This window comes from Dreissena polymorpha, chromosome 6 (genome assembly GCF_020536995.1).
Source record: "Dreissena polymorpha isolate Duluth1 chromosome 6, UMN_Dpol_1.0, whole genome shotgun sequence".
Classification (NCBI taxonomy): domain Eukaryota; kingdom Metazoa; phylum Mollusca; class Bivalvia; order Myida; family Dreissenidae; genus Dreissena; species Dreissena polymorpha.
Genome location: NC_068360.1, coordinates 41,274,454 through 41,296,331, shown reverse-complemented (window position 1 = coordinate 41,296,331; position 21,878 = coordinate 41,274,454). Strand labels below are relative to the sequence as shown.

The following is a 21,878-nucleotide window of genomic DNA, read 5'->3' as shown; positions in this document are numbered from 1 at the left end:
CTGTGCGGACTGCACAGGCTAATCTGGGACAAAACTTTACGCACATGCATTAAGCCCAGTTCTTTCAGAACACGACTTAAATAAGGAAATTTGGCTTAAGAAAGTTACTTTCGGCCACAAGTTTAAAATCTTAATCACCCATAATATATTCAAATTTATAAGAATTCATACATACAAAGTTAAATTTGGCAAAATAAAATTTTAAGCAAGGTTGAGCACTGGGCCTATTTTATGCTTAGAAGTAAAATATAGACAAATATCAGTGAGATAAATCAATCACACACTGTGCAGATTTACTGTTTAAATGTGTAAAAAATAATTTTTGGTATTGTTTCAACTTAGAATTTCTAAAATACAACTTTCAACATATTACAATGTGCTGCGTTAAGGGGTATGGTGACTACATGAACTGTGACAAGTACAAATTATGTTTTGGTTACACACATAACAATGCATATTAATATGGTATTAGTCTGAGTGTTGGTGGTATTTGAAGTGAAATAACTATTAAACTCTGACTTCATTTTATTCATAGTCATACAATAATTAAAAAGTGTCCCTCTTTTATGTGTCAGAACTATGCGTTATCACACTGAAAAACAAACTGAATATCATAATGTATGTAGGTTTCCCGGGCCTTTCTGGACCAAAGGGAGAACCTGGCCGCAGCTCAGCCGGACTGAAGGGAGAGCCTGGGCAGAATGGACTTCCAGGATTGGATGGACTCAGAGGCGAGAAGGGAGACTCAGGTAAAACAAAAGCTCAAATTATATTTGAGCCTCATCTGGCAAGTGATATTATCAAAAGTACAAGCAATTACTGGCACATAATAATAGCATACATTTTCAGATACATGTTAGTGTATTTTAAATCCAGCTGGACTTTCTGACATATTTAATATATTTTGGAACAAATGTTTTAATTTGATAGTCAACATGCTTAAAATTGAAATTCAGTTGACATTGATAGGCACTCTACTTATGGCATGGTTAAGTTCCATTCACTGGCAATATCAACAATGTATTGAACTCTAGGCCAGCTTAGTTATAGCCAAGACATTGGGCTAAGCTATTTCAACCATGTGTTTTCAGGACTGAGAGGTTTGGATGGATTGCCGGGAACCAAGGGTGAGCCTGGTATACCTGGCGACGGTTTGCCCGGGATGAAAGGAGACCCGGGATTGCCGGGCAGGAATGGTAAGCTACCATTGTGTATGTACAGTGCTCTGGGAACAAGGGGCGTAATGCATGGGAGTAAAGTGTCGTTGGAGATTAGCCTGTTCAGTCTACACCGGCTAATCTGAGAGGACACTTTGTGCTTTTATGAAATTTTGTGTTTAAAGGAAGTCTCTTCTAATCAAAAATCCAGTTTAGGCAAAAGTTGCTTCCAAGAATAGCCTTTGCTCACTGCACAGGCTATTGTTGGACAATGCTCACTGCACAGGCTATTGTTGGACAATGCTCACTGCACAGGCTATTGTTGGACAATGCTCACTGCACAGGCTATTGTTGGACAATGCTCACTGCACAGGCTATTGTTGGACAATGCTCACTGCACAGGCTATTGTTGGACAATGCTCACTGCACAGGCTATTGTTGGACAATGCTCACTGCACAGGCTATTGTTGGACAATGCTCACTGCACAGGCTATTGTTGGACAATGCTCACTGCACAGGCTATTGTTGGACAATGCTCACTGCACAGGCTATTGTTGGACAATGCTCACAGCACAGGCTATTGTTGGACAATACATTTGGCAAATGCATAAGGCCCATTTTTTCCAGAGTGCGACAATTTTAAATATTTATTACATGGCAAACAATTTTAGAAAATAAAAACTACTGTTATGACAAGCTGAGAGTTAAAACAACTTAAAACGGAATATATGTAAAAAAAATAAATCTAAAATTATTGCTAGAAATTGTTTTGAAAAAATGTGCTTTTGTTTTTATGTAGTGTATATTTCAAGATATTGATGAGCAAATAGCATTTGTAAACAATTCATTGTTTTTAAGATAAATGTTAAAATGATCATGTGACATCGAATATAAAATACTTAAGATAAAAGGAACTTTTTCACAGTTAGTTATAATGACATTAAAAAACAACATTGTATGTAGGATTAACCAGGATTATATTTAAACAAGAAAAATTACAGCCTGACTTAAACAAAAGTTAAAAATATGGGTTCATTTAAGGATATTCATAAATGTACATTTGTAAATAATTGAGCGTTTGTAATACTTTTCCTGGATAGTTAAAAAATATGTGTATTTCTAACAATGTGTTTATATTATTGTCATTAAAGCATGTAATATGAATTTGCTTATAAGGTATTGCTCTATAAGATCCTTGTTTAAAAAAAAAAGAAGGCCAATGTTTTATTTAAAAAAAAATCTCATTATACAAATGTTTTTCTACCCCAAATATCTTTGTGTTAGCTTATTAATTAAAGGAAATTAAAAAAACAACCTCTGTGAACAAGTCACTTTTAAACAAGTCACAGCTGTCTGTACCTAGGATACCATGTTTTGACCTGTCATGCTGCTGCTTTAATTCAGGTGAGCCAGGTGCCAGGGGCCCATCGGGTCTGAATGGTTTTCCAGGTGTCGACGGGCGCAAGGGTGATCGTGGAGAGCCTGGATTGCCTGGGCCAACAGGTCAAGACGGTCTTCCTGGATTATCTGGTGACAAAGGTGAGTTGCTGAGTGCAAAACCATGGAATCGCCTTGAACTTTGCATGAACGATTTCCTTCATAAAATTTAGGCAAGCAATTCTGCTTAACACTAAGCAATGCTTCTTACTCAGCACTTATAATATGGGCTGTGTCCTGTGAAAAGGGGTTTAAATGAAAGTGCGTAAAGTGTCGTCCCAGATTAGCCTGTGCAGACGACACTTTCCGCTTTTATGTTTTGTTTTTATTTTACAGGAAATTCTTTCTTTGCACAAATCTAGTTTAGGCAGAAAGCGTCTTCCCTGAGTAGCTTGTGCGGACTGCACAGGCTAATCTGGGATGACACTTTACGCACATGTATTAAACCCCCTTTTCACAGAGCACAGCTCATATATATGGGCAATTCATTTGTCCATGGGCAACGTTGTGTACATTTGTGGATGGGCAGTATAGATTACATATTTACATGACCAGTGTAGCAAAGATATTTGAATTGTTAGTTACGCAAATAGTCTGGTTCTAATGCAAATGAACGAAGAAAGGATGCATATTACCTTGAAAATACTGACAAACGCCATTCACACAATTCAAACATTTCTGCTTTTTGTGCAAAACACTGAAATTATAGTGCTCTCAATTGCTACCTTAAGTGGCTGGGAAAATATTGAAATCTTATGTATATGATTTGTTATCTGAAAGGTAAATATTAACATACAAATTACTAGCTGAATGGCTGAATGATATGTCTATGAAATCAGTTACATAGCACTCTCGATGTCTAATTGCATTGTAAATGAAAAACACACAAAGACCTTTCTTAATGGCTAAATGAAATTAGCATTGTTCTAGGAAAACATGGCTTAATGCATGTGCGTTAAGTCGCATCCCAGATCAGCCTGTGTAGTCTGCACAGGCTAATTTGGGATAGCACTTTCCACCTAGATAGGATTTTTGTTTAAGATATTTCCTTTAATAAAAAATTCCCTAAATGCGGAAATTGTCATCCCTGATTAGCCTGTGCTGACTGCACAGGTTTATCTAGGACGACACATTATGCTCATGAATTAGTCCCCGATTTCCCAAAACAAGGCTCCATTGTTGTTTATACCAGGTGATGCTGGAATCCCAGGCCTTACTGGTCTGAACGGAATGAAGGGTGAGCCCGGACTCAATGGGCTTCCAGGTCCATCCGGTCCCAGGGGTCTGGACGGCTTGCCAGGCCTTATAGGACCCAAGGGTGAAGCAGGTACAATCTTATGATAAATGTTTGTTTTTGTATTGTGGGAGGAGAAGTTAAACAATAAAGATACATGAAAATTTGATGTTTTTAAAATCTGCCAGTCTGGTAAAGATAAAATATTAGCTGGTTGCATACTGTAATTACTCTAAGTTTTCGGACACTTATTAATAATTAATTTTTTTCGTGTCTGTAAATTTAGATACGGAAAATATTAAAAAATTACAGGTGTCCGAAAATTTAGATACAAAAATTTAATATCCGAAAATTATAATTATATTGAAATAAGCAATGAATCAATGTACAATAATGTTTGTACTTTAAAATAAAAATGTAAACTTCACAGCTTTTCCTGAAAATGATACAGAACAAAAAAGTTAAAACATTTAACATACTGCTTCCTTTATAGGAAGATGTAATTTAATATGTTGTAGGGTGAAAGGATTGCTATTGTCCATTGCCCACAGGCATGCATCTCCCAGGTTTTATGACCTTAAACCGTTTGTAAAACCCCATGATCATATTGTCATAAGATAAGCAAATACGGTGCCAAAAGCTGGTAAAATATCACTGTAAAATATACTGTCAGAAAATATAGTCATTAATGATAGATGAAAATGCGCATCTCCGAAAAAACACAACAAATAATTATTTTGGATAAAAAAGGGGGTGTGGTAATCTTATTAACAAATTACAAAGTTATTTCAATCATTCCATTGCGACTCCTGATCACATTCGACTGTAGTCAGGTTTTCACTCCAGATCGCATGACACTGTTGGCCTTATTTTAGGTTTCCGTGGAAGCCAGGGAGATAAAGGTGAGAGAGGTCCGATGGGCCAGATTCCACCAGAGAACATTTTGAAAGGTGTGCGTGGTGCGGACGGACTGCCCGGCCTCCCAGGTCAAGATGGCCTCAACGGATTGCAGGGTGATCCTGGTTTACCTGGTAAGTTGGCAATTAAGATTAAAGAAAATAGCTGCGCTTGGGGAAAATTGGGCTTAATTCATGTGTGAAAAGTGACATCCTAGATAAGCCTCGGCGGTCCACACAGGTTAATCAGGTAAGACTCTTTCTTACTAGACTGGACTTTCTTTAAGAAGACACTACTTGTAACTAAAAAGCTTCCACAAACAAGGACATTGTTGTCCCTGATTAGCCTGTGCGTACTACACAGGCTTATTTGAGATGACACTTAACGCACATGCATTAAGCCCCATTTTACCAGAGCAAGGATTAAGTGTGAAGAATGAATTTTGACTTTGTCCAATAAACATCTAAAAGGAAAAATTCTCTAAACATATAAATAAAGGTTTGATAATTTGCAACTCATTCCCATATAAATGAAATATTACCTCCCTGATAAATTATTCCTCATATTTTGTATAAACCGTTTAAAAAATGTAATATATTTCACCTTTTTACCATTCATGTTTTCATCCACAGGTGTGCCAGGACGCAAGGGTGACCAGGGTGACAACGGTTTCCCCGGATTGTCTGGGGCCAGGGGAGATAAGGGTGACAGAGGTCTCAGTGGGCGCCCTGGACTGGATGGCTTGGATGGTGAGTCACACAATCCACTTAGATTATCATCACCATCATCATCATCATCACCATCATCATCTCCGTCACCATTTCCATTATCATCGTCATCATTACTACCACCACCTCCACCACAACCATCATTATCATCAACTTCATCATCTGCATCAACACAAACACCAGTACCTATGTCATTATTATCACCACCACCACAATCAGCATCATCACCACTATTACCGTCACTATAAAATCCAATTTGTGAATTCAAAGAAATCATACGTTCCCAACCATCACCACTACCATCCTTATCATCACAATCATCATCACAACTGCCATCACCAACACTTTGTATATAGTAATAATATTAATCATTATCATCATCATTGTTTTATCACCAATACCATCACCAATAACATCACCATCAGTCGTCAGCATTATCATCATCATCATCATCATCATCACAACCATCACCATCATAATCATCATCATCTTCTTCATCACAATCATCATCACAACCATCATCGTTATTATCATCATTATCATCATGGTTATCTTCATAATCATCATCATGACATCACAATTAGTGTTTAACAAGCATAATCAGCATTTGGATACTTCTTCATAATCTGACTCCATACTTTATAGACCACAGTAAGTAAACATAGAGAATTAAAAAAAATAATTAAAAACATGCTGCTTCGCAATATTTTCAGGACCAACTGGTCTCCCTGGCCTTCCTGGTCTCCCGGGCAACCCAGGTTTCATCCCACCAGTTGGTTTCCTGATGACCAAGCACAGTCAGTCCCAGAACCTCCCAGAATGCCCCGGAGGAATGAACAAGATGTGGGAAGGCTACAGTCTACTCTACATTGAGGGCAATGAGAGGTCACACCATCAGGACCTTGGTAAGGATGTTTTTCCATGAGCCAACAGGAGATTACTATAAATATTTATCAGACCAAAATAAAAAAATTATTATAGATTTCACAAATTTAAAATTCCATTTTTTTCAGCTCTTGCAATAAACACACTGTTTTCGCATGTGGGTAAAGTGTGACACTTTCTGCCTTGACTTGATTTTCATTGCCAAGAGACTTACTTTGAACGAAAAATTCCATGAAAGCGCAAATTGTCATCCCTAATTAGCGTGTGCAGACTGGGGAGACACTTTACGCACGTGCATTAAGCCAAGTTTTCCCGGAACATGGCTCATTTAACAGGGGGGTGATTTCGCCTCCTTTCAGCTGATTTCCTCCCTTTCAATGTCAAACAAATTTTACAAACTTTGCTGGATCTATGTTTAAATGAAGAGAATATTTAAACCCTGAAGGAGGGTAGGGCATTTCCTCACCTGGGTTGGTTCTTAAATTACAACCCTGTATAAAATGCATTGTTCAGGCTGGGCTGGATCCTGCGTTCGTCGCTTCAACACGATGCCGTTCCTGTTCTGCGGTACTGACAACGTGTGCAACTACGCCAGCCGCAATGACAAGTCATACTGGCTCTCGACAAATGCCCCCATGCCCATGATGCCAGTCGGGGAGACAGAAATTGTGCCATACATCAGCCGATGCGTTGTCTGCGATGCGCCTTCCAATGTTATGGCAGTTCACAGCCAGACGGTCGAGATTCCAGAATGTCCGATCGGTTGGTCTGGGCTCTGGATTGGCTACAGCTTTGTCATGGTCAGTGAATTTTTTGTTCAGAGATTAATCCATTTATGCCTAGTGGACTCTCCCATCCTTCTAAATTGGATCAATTTATTTCCAAAATTAGGGATGTCTAGTATATATATTTCTATATTTAGAATATTTCTTACAGAAATTCTTTTTAGCAAACAGCACAGACCCTGATGAGACGCCGCATCATGCAGTGTCTCATCTGGGTCTACGCTGTTTGCCAAGGCCTTTTTTCTAGACGCAAGGCATAGATGGGTTAATTGTACTGGGTTTTTCTTTTTTCAGCATGTTTTATTTTGGTGTCCTTTAACCCTTTCCCACTTAGATACTTATTTTGACTCATTTGTAGTCCCTGAGAAGGTTACATTTTATTAAAGACTTTTCTTACTAGATCCAACTTTTAAAGGCTTCATTTCCAACCCTTAGATACTGATGAGCAGCAAACAGCATAAAACCTGAATAGACTGCGAGTTAATCGCAGGCTGTTCTGGTTTTATGCTGTTGCACATTTTCACTTTACTTTTGAGTGGGAAAGGGTTAACACTTTCAGATACAGACTTGTATGCGTTTGTAGTCCCTTACAAAATCTAATTGAATTTGACATTTCATACTAGATTCAAGTTTTAGAAGCTCAATTTTCATGGTAAGCAATTGATGAGCAGCAACCAGCATAAAACAATAACTGCCTTCGAGTAAATTCCTGCATAGAGCCATATTTACTTTATGAGAGTGAAAGGGTTAAAATTGTGCCAATGTTTTTCTTGTTGTGGTAGCTTATTACCTTTTTCTAAATGCCAAAATAGTTCTAAAAGTTGTTCTGAACATCATTAGTTCTGTTCAGAATTGAAGATTTTTTTGTAAAACCTTTAAGTTGTCAACATATTCTCTTCTGCTTAAATGTTTCAAAAATCACACACTTGTTTATGAAAAGCAAAAGTAAAGTCTTAATTGTATATATGTTTTATTTTTTCACACCTATTTCATGTGGCTGTACATTTGACATGTATATGAGATTAGTATATACTTGTAAGCTATGTCTTTTCTCTTGCCACTTTCTTATTTCTTCAAACTTGATATATATATATATATATATACATGTATATATATCGGAATAATCTATATTTGTCAACTACATTTTTTCCCTTGCCTATTTCAGCACACTGGTGCAGGCCCCAGCGGTGGTGGTCAGGCCCTTTCAAGCCCAGGCAGCTGTCTCGAGGATTTCAGAGCCACGCCTTTCATTGAGTGCAACGGCGCACGCGGTACCTGCCACTTCTTTGCAAATAAATATAGCTTCTGGCTAACCACAGTAGCGCAAAATCAGCAATTTAGAACCCCTGTTTCAGAAACTCTTAAAGCCGGAAACCTTCGCTCTCGAGTCAGCCGTTGCCAAGTGTGCGCTAAAGTTGTAACGGGACTCTAGACCTTTCATAGCTAGCGTAGTGAACTATAATATATGCTTCATTTTTTCAATAACACCTATGCAGATTTGTTTACACGTCGTTAAGTATGCCACCTGTAATTATCACAATTTTGTTTTCATTTGTGTAGCAACTGGAGTTTTTTTAGATTTATTATTTGTAAATGTTTTGCTACTAGTATCTGTATTTTACTTTTTAATTACTTCTTAATCATGGTGTTTGTGTGTATTGGAGTCTTACAAATTGGCTCACCATTTAAGTGCCTTTTTATGTATGACATCGAAGTAGCTTAATCATGACTTTTTGTATACTTGTTTTTTTCTATGTAAATTACATGTTTGTGACTGATAGGTGTACAAGATTGAACTTTTGCTTTTTGATAAAAGCTATTGAATGCCCAAAATTTAGACAGGACTTGTATACAATAATTGGGACCTTTGCATTGTTTGTTTTTTAATTAATCAAAGACCAATTATTGTTGCAAGAAATTTTATATGTATTCTATTTTGTGGTTGTCATGTTTTTATTCAAAAAGCCTGAGTGATATTCTTTTCATTGTAAGAATGGATTGGTGTTTGAATGAGCTCATCTGTGATTTGTATTCAGCTGCCTTTTCATTGGCTTAAAATGTAACATGAGTGATGTACGTACACATTTGATTTGGTCATTTGAAAGACATGATAGTTTATTGATGTAAAATCTACTTTGATTGGTCATTCAAGAGAAATGATACAATATGGATGTAAAACCACATTTGATTGTTCATTTTAAATACAATGTTAGGGCATTTTTTAAAGCTATATTTTGATTCCATAACAGGTGAATATTTAAATGAAGTTTTAACATTTTGAGAATGCAGATGAAACAAATATGCCCTTTAAATTTGATTTGAATACTTATCATTTAATAAATTTAAGTATTGTTTGATTGATAAGTTTATATGACATGTTGTGCATACATTAATTTGTTTAAGGCTTTAAATGTGTAGGTGTCATTTTCACATTACTTTCTTTTTTATTAAATCCAATTTTTTTATATGTTTGAAAATACTCAAATCAACATAAGTTTTTTTAAAGTAAGGATTTAAAACGTTTTGACTATATTTTCTATATTAAAACCATTTCATACTGTTAGTATCATGACTGAAACAATTATTTTATTTTTCCAAGCCTTAAAGCCTTGCAAAATGTAGCATAGACAAGTTCCATTTTGATTGGCTTACCTATTATATAGGATCATGTTTGTATAATATAATAGTAAATGTTATATAAAAAGGGATATTCATTGAATTTAAGTGCGTACTGACTGAATGGGCCTTTCAACAGCGCTGTTTAGATCAACATCTTAAGTTAAACACATCAATGACAATACCTGCTCAGTCAAATCTTCCAATATGGTTCTTACAAGTGTTAATATGTTAGCAAAGTCAATTACATGTTTAAATTATAGTAGGTATAAAGCAATATGTTATTGCCTCTGAAAATTATAAGTAAATTCATATAATTGAAACTTGTTAGAAATCACAAAAGGCAGTCAGTGAAGTTTGCATTTCATTCATACATGTATATCTCGCAGTGGATCGACTTAATGTGCCAAACAATTATTGTACAGAATTGAGACAATGCCAATATGTATATGTCATGTAGATCTGGACTTTCTGATTTGACGTTCGCAGGTATACCGCATTTTCATCTCTTGCAGCAAGCTCGTTAGAATGTTCTGTCTAAGTACTACATGTCATTTTGAAATAAACGATTTTTTTGGTAGACTAGCGTTTGTTGTTGTTAGACTGTGTGTTCCTTTGCATACGAAATATCACTTGCTTACAGATGTTTTATACATGGACATTATATCAGAACATGATAGAACTGTGTGCAATGTTGCAAATAACATTAGAATAGCAGCCATACAGTTATTCTTTCCAGAAATAAATGTATGTTGAGCACAGTTTTATCTCTTTTTAAACTTCACATGATAAACAATCTTCTGTTATAAGGGTACTAAAATAGTGTTAATGCTATTAATGTAAATATATTTTGTGATTAAATTTAACCACCATCAACATTTAACCACCATCAACACACCTTTCTAACATTTAATCACAGCAATTGTTATCTGCTTTGCAATTTCATATAATTAAAATCGACATTTCCATAATTGCCTCTATTGATATTAAATATAAACCAATATCAACATATCCATAATTACCTCTATTGATATTACATAAAACCAAGATCAACATATCCATAATTGCCTCTATTGATTACATAAAACCAATATCAACATATTCATAATTGCCTCTATTGATATTAAATAAAACCAAGATCTACACATCCATAATTGCCTATATTGATATTACATAAAACCAAGATCAACATATCCATAATTGCCTCTATTGATATTACGTAAAGCTTTGATGGATTTTCCCATAATTACGTCTATTGATATAACATATCACCAAGATCAACATATACACAATTGCCTTTATTACAATTACATATAACAATGATCAACACCCTTGTCAATTTTAAACGCACTTTTTACCAAAACACACATTTAGCGCACTTAAAATTGCGTTAATTCTGTGTTTTTTGTTAATATCTGCGTTTTCAGGGTTCAAAATTGCATTTAAGTGCGCATTTTGTGCGTTTTTTCTTTTCAAGTACGTTATTTAAATGAAACAGTTTGTTTTTGTGTGTTTTCTTCATCTGTAAGTGCGCTTTTGAGTAAAGATGTGAGCAAAATGTGTTTTTTAATCTAAGAAATGCGTCTTTTATCTAGGAAGTGCGTGTTTTATCTAAGAAGTGTGTTTTAAGATTTACGGATGTGGGTTTTTTCCCACAAAAGTGCATTTTTCTTTTTTGATGTGCGTCTTTTTTAAGCATAAGTTTGTATTATTTAATAAGTGCGTTTTTATCATATGATCTGTTTTTAACGGATGTATCTAAAAAGACACATGTTTTACACACTTCTTAAAAAGTGCGTCTTTAACAACCGTTTAGCAAATGTTGTTCAGAAATTGAACAAGAAACAAAATTGTTGCAGGCTCTAACAATTTATTTGCATAAAATGAGTAAACATAGACATATACCTCAGTAACCTGTTATAATATAAGATGTTTAAATTCAAAGCGGTTACTGGTTGTGCATATGAACCTGTTTAATGTTAATATACTTTATAATACAATTTAAATGCATATAACATTGCTTTCGTTTTAATCTCAAACATTTCTTAAAATTTCCACCTAAATCAGATTGTGGGTAACTAATTAAAAATATTGAAAGTGTCAACAATATTATGTGGGCTTGATAGTATCAATTATATTTCCTCAACATAAAAAATAAGTATTTGAACTTTCATATACTGATATTTATACCCCAATACAATTAATGTCTACCACATTGAATATTAACATACATTTTAAAAGGCAATTAAAATAATATTGATAATATTACTATTATTTGCTAACACCATTCAGCATGTTATATTCAAATATTTACAATTAAATATAGTATGCTAATGGTTCTGTGTATTATTCAATAAATATTTTGGTGTTGAAGTGTTCCTATCAGTGGATATTTCCCAGATTGAGTAATTGGCTGAGACAGTAGATCAGATAACAGATTAGCATCATAAACATTAATCCCTATCAGTGCTCCATCTAAGTCTATCAAAGGGGTGTTGATAGACTTTTGATTGGTTGAGGCACCATCTATTTCAAAACAAGCGACTTTTGATTGGTTGAAGGGTAGGAAGTTATTGAAAACAAGCTTGTTTCAGCCACTGACTTTCTTTGAGTTAAATTTTAGGTATCATAACATTAAGACATATAATTCTAGTGTTAAATGTCTTGAAATACTTTCAGCATGAAGTATTGTGTGATGAAAACAATGTGTATTTACTACAATGTGTAAATCAACAATATGTTTGTTGCAAATGAGATTCAAAGTGTGGTTAAAGACATATAAAGTGATATGGTCTAGTTCAACAACTGCCTGTATTTTTGGAATACTGAAGAACAGTCTGTTGTAACAGGTTTGTATTTTCAATTCTGCATCCCTTTTTTATTTAGTTTATTGAATTAATTATGATCATTATCATATTTATGTATTGTCACTGGGAAATGTAAATGGATGAGTAAATATAATGCAATTTTAAGGAAAAACAACACCATTTGAATTATTATGGCTGTATTTTATGGTAATTTTCATCTTAAATGTTATTTATACCTATTTTTGGTCATAAATGAACAGGTTTTTCCCCCATATTAAATGAAAACTTTTATATTTTAAATTTAAAGGTTAAACCCCATGGTGACCGTGAAATTTACATTGATCAGAAGATCCCTTTGAAAGAATGTGCATCATCGCATCGCCTGCCAAAAAAAGGGAGCAAGAGGGAGACTACCTGATGTAATGACTTGAATACCAGGTTTTACCCAGCACAAGCTGGCCAACATGAGGAGAACAGAAGTGGGAAAACCGCGCCCTCTCCTTGACCAAGAAAAGCTAGATTTGTTTAGAGGTAAAACTATACAGGGTACTGGTTATTGCATTTTAAAGGCGTCACACTTCCGACCAGTGCACACAGCCAAATGAGACCACGTATCTTGGTACATTTTCAAACAGTATTTTCTACCAAACGTATTTATGTATGAAAAGCGTTAAGTCACATGTGATCAGGGGATTAAAATTGCAAAAATAAACAACCAAAAACAACAAGCAAACAACTAGTTTTGATTTAAATTTATAATTTTTATAGCAACGAGATTACCATAACAGCAATATTCAATACTAAACATTATAAAATATCTTTCAGGACCTGATCAAATGAGATCATGCACGAGACGCACCGCGCAAAGGCCATGACAGTATAATAGTTGCAAAGAAGTTTGACCGGCTGGTGACCGGCTTTTTTTTTAAACAAAAAAGCGCACATTTAACTCGCTGAAAAGCGCAGTTTTAACCCACTTAATAGCGCAAATTCTACACACATAAATGGCAGTAAAAAACGCACTTATAAAAAGCGCACGTTTAACCCACATAAAAGCGCGCATTTGACACGCATGTTTGTTTTTATGTGGGTTATAACTGCGCTTAAAGTGAGTTAAATGTGCGCTTTTTGAATAAAAAAGCGCACATTTAACTCGCGAAAAGCGCTGTTTTAATCCACTTAAAAGCGCACATTTACACACATAAATGACAGCCAAAAACGCACTTATAAAAAGCGCACGTTTAACCCACATAAAAGCGCACATTTACCCACAAAAAGCGCACAGTTTCTTGTTTGTTTTTGTAAAAAAACTCACTCGGTAAGAAAAAGCGCACATAAAACGCAGTTCCAATACCGCCACGTTTAACACACGCAAAACGTACTGAAAACGTACATTTCACACAAGGGCATGTTTAAAATTGCCGCTATTGATATAACATATAACCATGATCGATGAATCCATAGTTTTCTCTTGTGATATTAAATATAACCAATATTGACATAACCAGAAATGTCTCTATTTGTATTTCATATAACACGTATTGACGTGTCCACAATTGTCTCAATTGGTGTTACATATAAGCAAGATCGAATTCGGCGTAATTGTCACAATCGATATAACATATAAGCAAGATGGACTTTTGCATAATTGTCTCAATGGATATTACATATAAGCAAGATCGGCTTTTGCATAATTGTCTCTATTGATATTACATAAAAGCAAGATCGACTTTTGCATAATTGTCCCAATTGATATTACATATAAGCAAGATCGACTTTTGCATAGTTGCCTCAATTGATATTACATATAATCAAGATCGACATTTGCATAATTGTTTCTATTGATATAAAAGGTAACCAATATATATATATATAGGCATAATTGCCTCTATTGATATAACATATAACTAAGATCACATAGTCCATACTTGCATCTTTTGATGTTAAATATAACCATGTCTACATGTTCTTATTGCAATGACACATAACCAAGATCGACATGTCCTTATTGCAGTGACTCATTACCAAGATCGACATGTCCTTATTGCAGTGCCTCATTACCAAGATCGACATGTCCTTATTGCAGTGACTTATTACCAAGATCGACATGTCCATATTGCAGTGACTCATTACCAAGATCGACATGTTCTTATTGCAATGACACATAACCAAGATCGACACAATATAAAGAAGTGAAACTCCAGCTGCTGGAGCAGTATTGAATTCTTATTGTAAAGTCTATATTCACGTATTACCGACAGCAACATGTCTCGTTTGCAATCACATATACCCGGTAAGCAAGATCAACAAGTGTATAAATGGCTCGATTACAATGTCGTTTAACAAAGATAACGTGTCTGCAAAGTTTTTCTATTGCAGATATACATAACAGGAACATACATACATTGACCATTATTGCAACAAAGAGTTTGCACTAATACATAACCACACATGATGTATTATAAATTTAATCTGGCCCTCATTAATTGTTGGCCATCATTCGATTATGTACGCAGTCTTCTGGAAAGGTGATCACATTTCAACAATACCGAACGAATACATTCCAGCATGCCAACGGGAGAAACAAGACTAAGGAAAACATATACTAATCGACAAAATCAGAATATCAACACAAATAAGCGGCGTGATAGAAAACAAAGACAAACAAACACCAAAAAAGTTATTTAAAAAAAAACAACAACAGATGAGAAACTTGGTAATTATCGTATGACATTTAGAAACAATTATCGGTTTTCTTTTACAATTTGTTTTGCAATCCGTTCTATTTCTTATTGTAATAAACTCAAAATATGTATACGGTCCGTGCCCTTCGGATAAGGTATGTGTTCTTGTTAATAGTTTTCTTTGTATTCGAAAATAAAAGCCTTATACATTTTCAAACAACGTGAAATATTAAGCTTACAATAGGGATGAAATAGCTTGACTGGTTCAACAGTAACATTGTCGTAACTTAATTGTTCATGTTGTTTGTTCAAATAACATTTTTGAGAACTGTGAGCGTATTGAGCAGTGGGGTCTGACTAACAGATTGGATTGCAAACTGGACAGGCTACGTTATGTAAATTGTAGTTGTTTTTCCTACAATATACGAAAAAAGGGGAAAAAAACTTTTCACCTTAAATGAACTTTTCATAACGCCAGCAGACCTGAATGAATACATTCGAATATTTGGATTGGTTCATTAGAGAGAAATCCCGCAGAACTTTGGCTACATCACTGCGTCTGTATACAGCATAAAAGATTTAGCGTTGTTCACTGAAAGGAATTTCAGACTTCTCTCTGCATGTTTATACAACACAAACACACATATGTTTGGCTCAGTTACAATTACGCGTTAAACTTCATATCGCAGAATAGATGGATTTCACGACGAGGGTAAAATGGAATATATCCATACGACTATGAGTAAAATGAACAATTTTCGAACGATGTTGGTATTTAACCTTTAGTTACATATAGTTACCTAAGCAGACATTTTCAATAAGTTGATGTTCACCACTAGTTGCTTCAGTATTGATGAGTTGAAGGCTTGGAAGTCTCTGAAAGCTGTGAACTAAGTGTGCTCTGGGTGGCTTCGAGACAGGGTAGCTATCAGGCAAGGACAGCCGGTGAGCCTGTGATTGTAAAAACTAAGGTACGTTCTTGTACTTGTGTGACTGCATAATGGGCTGAATAAAAAGATTTGTGAAGAAACTGTTCGGGCATATGGAGCAAGACTTCGTGGACGGGCGGGGGTATGCGAATTCACTTTGGAGTGTGGTCACTGAAACCATATTGGTAATTACACTGAAGCTGCGTTGTGTGATGCGCTAATTCGTGGACTATACGAAAAGGAGATACAACATGATTTAGTTGGCACAGAGAACCACAACATGAGTCGTGTGAACATGTTCAGATTTTTTGACGCGTAAGTATATTGGAAGCGTTCTGCTTCTTAGTTAATTCACTCCGAGGGTGCTGAGGCTGTTAGCTCTTGTCATCGCAACGAAATTTGCTCCCACGATTTAAAAAATCAAGAACATTCAAATAAACCTGATCAGCGTGACCTATGCGCATATTGCGGCAAGGGTGGCCATGGTGTACAAACTCAAACTCAAACAATTTTATTGAAGTAAATACAGGCCACCGGCCCAAAAATACACAATATACACAAATTTTATACAATCACATAGTTGCCTTGTAACTATTTCTATCCATATTTAATTATACATTTTGAAATACATTGTAAATAAATACATACAAATTGATGTTGTTTCACATGTAGATATACATATAAATACAAAGTTATGAATTGATGTTGTTTAACAGACGGTATACAAAACTTGCGACTTTATGGATACTTTAATCATTATTTGATCCCATTTATGAATAAAACTCAGATATTGAACATCCCCCATGGTCCCAATTAAAAAGATATTGGGTACGGATGTCTCTGTGTTAAAAACAATAGAAAAATGCATGAAATTCACGATCAATAACATGTATATTATTGTTATCCAGACAAAAATAACATAGTCTATCATCAAGTGGGATATTTGATTGTCTACCAATCTCAATATGTAATTTGTGATTAGAACATCTTAATTTAGAAAATGTTTATATGGTATGTTTTCTAAGGTAAGATATCTTTCAGTATTTAGCATTGTTTTGTAATACATGTAATGGCGACAGCGAGAAGAATTGTTTTTATCACTTTGCCAGTTTTGAGTATAACAATAAATAATACGTTGGCGAAAGTGTCTTATGACTAAATTAACATCACCAATTTCTTGACTTATCCATACATATCCATATCCATAACGAAATAGCATTGTTTTGACTTCTGAAGCCCAACATTTTCTTCCGGAGTCATCAAGCGCTTTTAACATTAAATAACATTGTTTAGGGTATCTATGATTAGGCATCGTTAGTAACGTACACCAATATTTTATAAAATTGACAAAGTAGGTAACACATAATGGGAGACGTCCGCATTCACCATGAACAAGACATGTGTTAGTACGTTTTTTAACATGCAAAATTCGTTCACAAAATTTGTTATGTACAACTTCAATTGAGTCGATATACTCGTAACCCCATATTGGTGATCCATAACATAGAATTGGTTTGATCATACTATCAAACAATATAAATAATTCTTTAGTCGGGAAATACCCAAATGATTTTTTATAGTTGTTAATAGAAAAAATTGCTTTTTGAGCTTGTGCACTTAGTTTTTAATGTGTAGCGCTCCAAGATAATGTTGGTGTAAACATTAATCCCATGTATTTATAAATAGATGTAGTATTTATTCGCGTGCCCCGGAAACTCCAATGTTCGTAATGTCTTAAAGGTCCACCGTTCCTAAATACAATTATTTCTGTTTTTTGTAGATTAATTTCCATTCCAGTTAAAGCACAAAATTCGTCAATAACGTTTAATTGCTGTTGTAATTTAATAGCTGTTTCGGCACAGCTAGCTACATCATCGGCGAACATTAGACATATAATGTCGTGGATTTCATTAGTAATGAATATTCCATTTCCACATTTTTCTCGTAACATCGTAGATAATTCATAGATAAATAATGTTAAAATCGTTGGACTGGTTTTATCACCTTGCCTGGTTCCAATATTGCATTAAAAAAAAATATGTTATGTTTGCATGTGAAAACAAAGAGTGTCCGTCGGGTTGGATTTTCGTATTTTGAATTTTAACGCATGAATACAGCGATGTATACATATTAAGTAAAACATTTAAATTTTTTCCATGTATGCCTTTTCTTTGTAGAGACTGTAAGAGTACATGATGATTGATTTTATCGAAGGCTTTGCGGAAGTCAATATATAAACAATAAAATCTACCTCCTTTTTTGACAGATATTTTTGAGCTATAGCTTGTAGACAGAATATATTATCGATAGCTGAGTAACCAGTACGAAAACCTGACTGTGATTCATCAATTTTATTGTTGGTTTCTGCCCATTCGTACAATCGTTTATTAATGACACCCGTGAAGATTTTATACATTGCATTTGTAAGTGATATTCCACGATAGTTTTCTGGCATATGTGTTGGTCCTGATTTATGAATAGGACAGATAATACTTTTCCCCCATGAATTCGGGAATTCTTTGGTTTCAAAAATGTTGTTTAAAATCTTAACAAGATATGGTGCTAAAATGTCAAAAGTATATTTATAATATTCTGATGGGATGCCGTCTATACCACAGCTTTTGCCATTTTTCAGTTTTCTAATGGCATTTTTGACTTCTGATAAAATGATTGGTGAATTAAGGGATATTGTATTAGGAGCAGGATCTACAGCTATACCGTCCAATGGGTGGTGCGTTATTATCATATAGTAAATCAGAGAAATCATTTCGCCAATCATTTGGACTTATACTTATGTCAGTGCATATTTTTTGTTTTGCTTGTTAAATTTTTGTCCACAAATAGTTTGGGTTATTGCGGTTATAAATAAGTTCCCTTCTGTTTTCTGTTTGGAATTCCCGCATTTTGTTATTGCAGTAATTTTTAAATGTGTTTCTGCGATTTTTGTATTCCCTTAGATCAATTAATGAGTTGCAAAGCCGAAATTTCCGTAAATACTTATATTTCTGCATTTTTAGAAAGTTACAAGTTTCGTCCCATCATTTCGGTTGTTCGTCTTACTTCCTCGGAGACTGTGACATGACTTCGCCAGCTTCGTGATAAAATGACGTAATTTTATCAATAGCTGCATTAATGTTTTCATCTATAATGTTAATCAATGCTTGGCTGTTTTTATCAAACAAACTTTTTAAGCGATCTAGAAAGACATGTTCAAATTTACTCCTCCATTTTTTTTAAATACGATAATTTACCTTGATTATTACTGACAATATTTATGTCATCAATATACTTCATATACATATGACATGTAATCGGAAAATGATCGAATTCGCCACGATTAAGCACTTGAAAATCGTTAATATGATCGAACAATTCAGATGATGCAATCATATAATCAACCACACTAGCTCAATCGTTTGAGATACACGTCAATTGACCATCTTTATCTCCTGGGAATCGTCCGTTTAAAATATGAGTATCAAAAACACAACACATATTTACTAGAGATCTGCCAAAATTGTTTATCCGAAATTTATCTTTGTTTGCTCTTGGTATGTCGAATAAACTACCTTCGTAATCGACTTCTCCAAAAATGTAATCTAAATTGTCATATTGTATATAATCTATAAAATCTCTTGTTCTTGCATTAAAATCACCTGCTAAAAATATCGATGCGTTTGGGTATAGGAGTTTTAACTCTTCTAAATTAGTGAAAATAATCGGTATAGAGCGATGTCGGCAGTCACCGGATGCTTTAAAGATTATTTTCGATTGTTTTCTTAATATCCGAAAAGCCGAACGATTTTGAGCTGGTTACCTAAAGCAGCCGTTTATCATCCATTCCGTCTATATTGCTTATGCCGTATTAAATGTCATGTATGCTAGGAACCATCAAGTAACTATTGTCGGGTAAGTTCGGATACCATCGGGTCTTTCGAATACCTATAAGGTTAAAAAAAACGATACAAAACACAGACAAATCTTTAGTTAAACATTGCGTTATCAAATTGTATTCACTTCTTTCTTGAGACTGTCCATTATACAAAAATACAAATAGTTTTACTGACAATATTAACTCGTATGAAAATATTGTAAACTAGCTTAATCTTTTATGAAATTATTTCATGATAAAAAAAATTCATTTCAGTAACGTAACACTTTAATTATGTCAAATAACCTACGCTTTTTACACCATTGTTCATGTGAACATTATTGCAATCAACAGGAACGCGAACTCAACAGCAGTACATCATTCAAATACTAGTAATCAGTAAATCACGTGATAATACTTAAAAAGCATCACTATGTTGTATAATTGTGTCTGGTGCTTCAAACATGTTGTCAATCACACATCGGACAAACAAACTCCATCTTTGCTTTTTTCTTTCTCGTCCAACAACCTATATTCCGGCCTGTTGGCACACATATAATGCCAACGTGTTTGACAATTTTCACACTTAACCCATCAAGACGGGTGTTGAGCACCCCGGTTACATGTACATACAGGGCACATCTCAATTTTGCCAACAGTCCTTATTAGTTCATATTTAGTCCGTCCATAACCAATACGTGACATTTGTGTCAGCCACTTGACTATCCTCTTCTACTTAGCAGCTGTGAGAACTGTATGTGGCCCCATAGTGCATTCGATGCTGGAATGACCCTTTACCTTGTCAAATATCGTTGAAATTGGTACTTTGTAGAGCCTGGATGCCTTTAAGTAGCTATTTGAATTACTTTTCACTGCTCTAACTGCGTTTTCCAGGGCAGTATTGGCAAACAAACTCCATCTTTGCTTTTTCTTTCTCGTCCAACAACCTATATTCCGGCCTGTTGGCACACATATAATTCCAACGTGTTTGACAATTTTCACACTTAACCCATCAAGACGGGTGTTGAGCACCCCGGTTACATGTACATACAGGGCACATCTCACTTTTGCCAACAGTCCTTATTAGTTCATATTTAGTCCGTCCATAACCAATACGTGACATTTGTGTCAGCCACTTGACTTTCCTCTTCTCCTAAGCAGCTGTGAGAACTGTATGTGGCCCCATAGTGCATTCGATGCTGGAATGACCCTTAACCTTGTCAAATATCGTTGAAATTGGTACTTTGTAGAGCCTGGATGCCTTTAAGTAGCTATTAGAATTACTTTTCACTGCTCTTACTGCGTTTTCCAGGGCAGTATTGGCATACTTTAGTGGACGACTAATCCTAGAAGTAAAATACAGTCTTAATAACTTACCAAATACATAGCAACAGGGTCAGGATAGCAACAGGGTCAGGAAACACACCAGGCTGATAGAATTATCTCAATATTTGACTTTTGTGTTGTTGTTTTTTTCTTAGAAAGGTATACATTGACAAGATTTCCTTATTTCAAAACCATTTATATTGACACATGGTCAATAGAATATCAATTGCTTATGTGAGTACAAGTTTTTACATACATTTGTATCAAGTTTCATAAAAAAAACAGGTATCCACAAGAGCCGAATATTGAATTTTATATCGGCTCTTGTGGATACCTCCGTAATACCCATATTAATCGCGTGACGTCACATTTATACTAGTCACTTATGACTTTAACCTATTTACATAACATAATTCTTTTGTAGGCTGTCAAGCTTTAATCTAAACAAAATTATTCGAAAATAATGTCATCAAGGTTGCTTAGCATACCCAGTAAGAAAATGAAAGAACATTCTTACCTTCA

At 34.9% G+C, this 21,878-nt stretch overlaps 1 protein-coding gene across 1 annotated transcript in view; it reads left to right on the top strand.

Annotated features, from left to right (window-relative positions):
- LOC127834251 (collagen alpha-2(IV) chain-like) overlaps positions 1 to 10,319 on the top strand; it is a 62,525-nt gene extending 52,206 nt beyond the window's left edge. Inside the window, exons 29-37 of the mRNA XM_052359938.1 lie at positions 627 to 749; positions 1,092 to 1,196; positions 2,562 to 2,696; positions 3,787 to 3,921; positions 4,704 to 4,859; positions 5,358 to 5,474; positions 6,167 to 6,358; positions 6,852 to 7,138; positions 8,289 to 10,319. Of these exons, the coding sequence (XP_052215898.1) occupies positions 627 to 749; positions 1,092 to 1,196; positions 2,562 to 2,696; positions 3,787 to 3,921; positions 4,704 to 4,859; positions 5,358 to 5,474; positions 6,167 to 6,358; positions 6,852 to 7,138; positions 8,289 to 8,555 (1,517 nt within the window). The 3' untranslated portion in view covers positions 8,556 to 10,319. The remainder of the gene's footprint in view (positions 1 to 626; positions 750 to 1,091; positions 1,197 to 2,561; positions 2,697 to 3,786; positions 3,922 to 4,703; positions 4,860 to 5,357; positions 5,475 to 6,166; positions 6,359 to 6,851; positions 7,139 to 8,288) is intronic.
- The last annotated feature ends 11,559 nt before the right edge of the window (positions 10,320 to 21,878 follow it).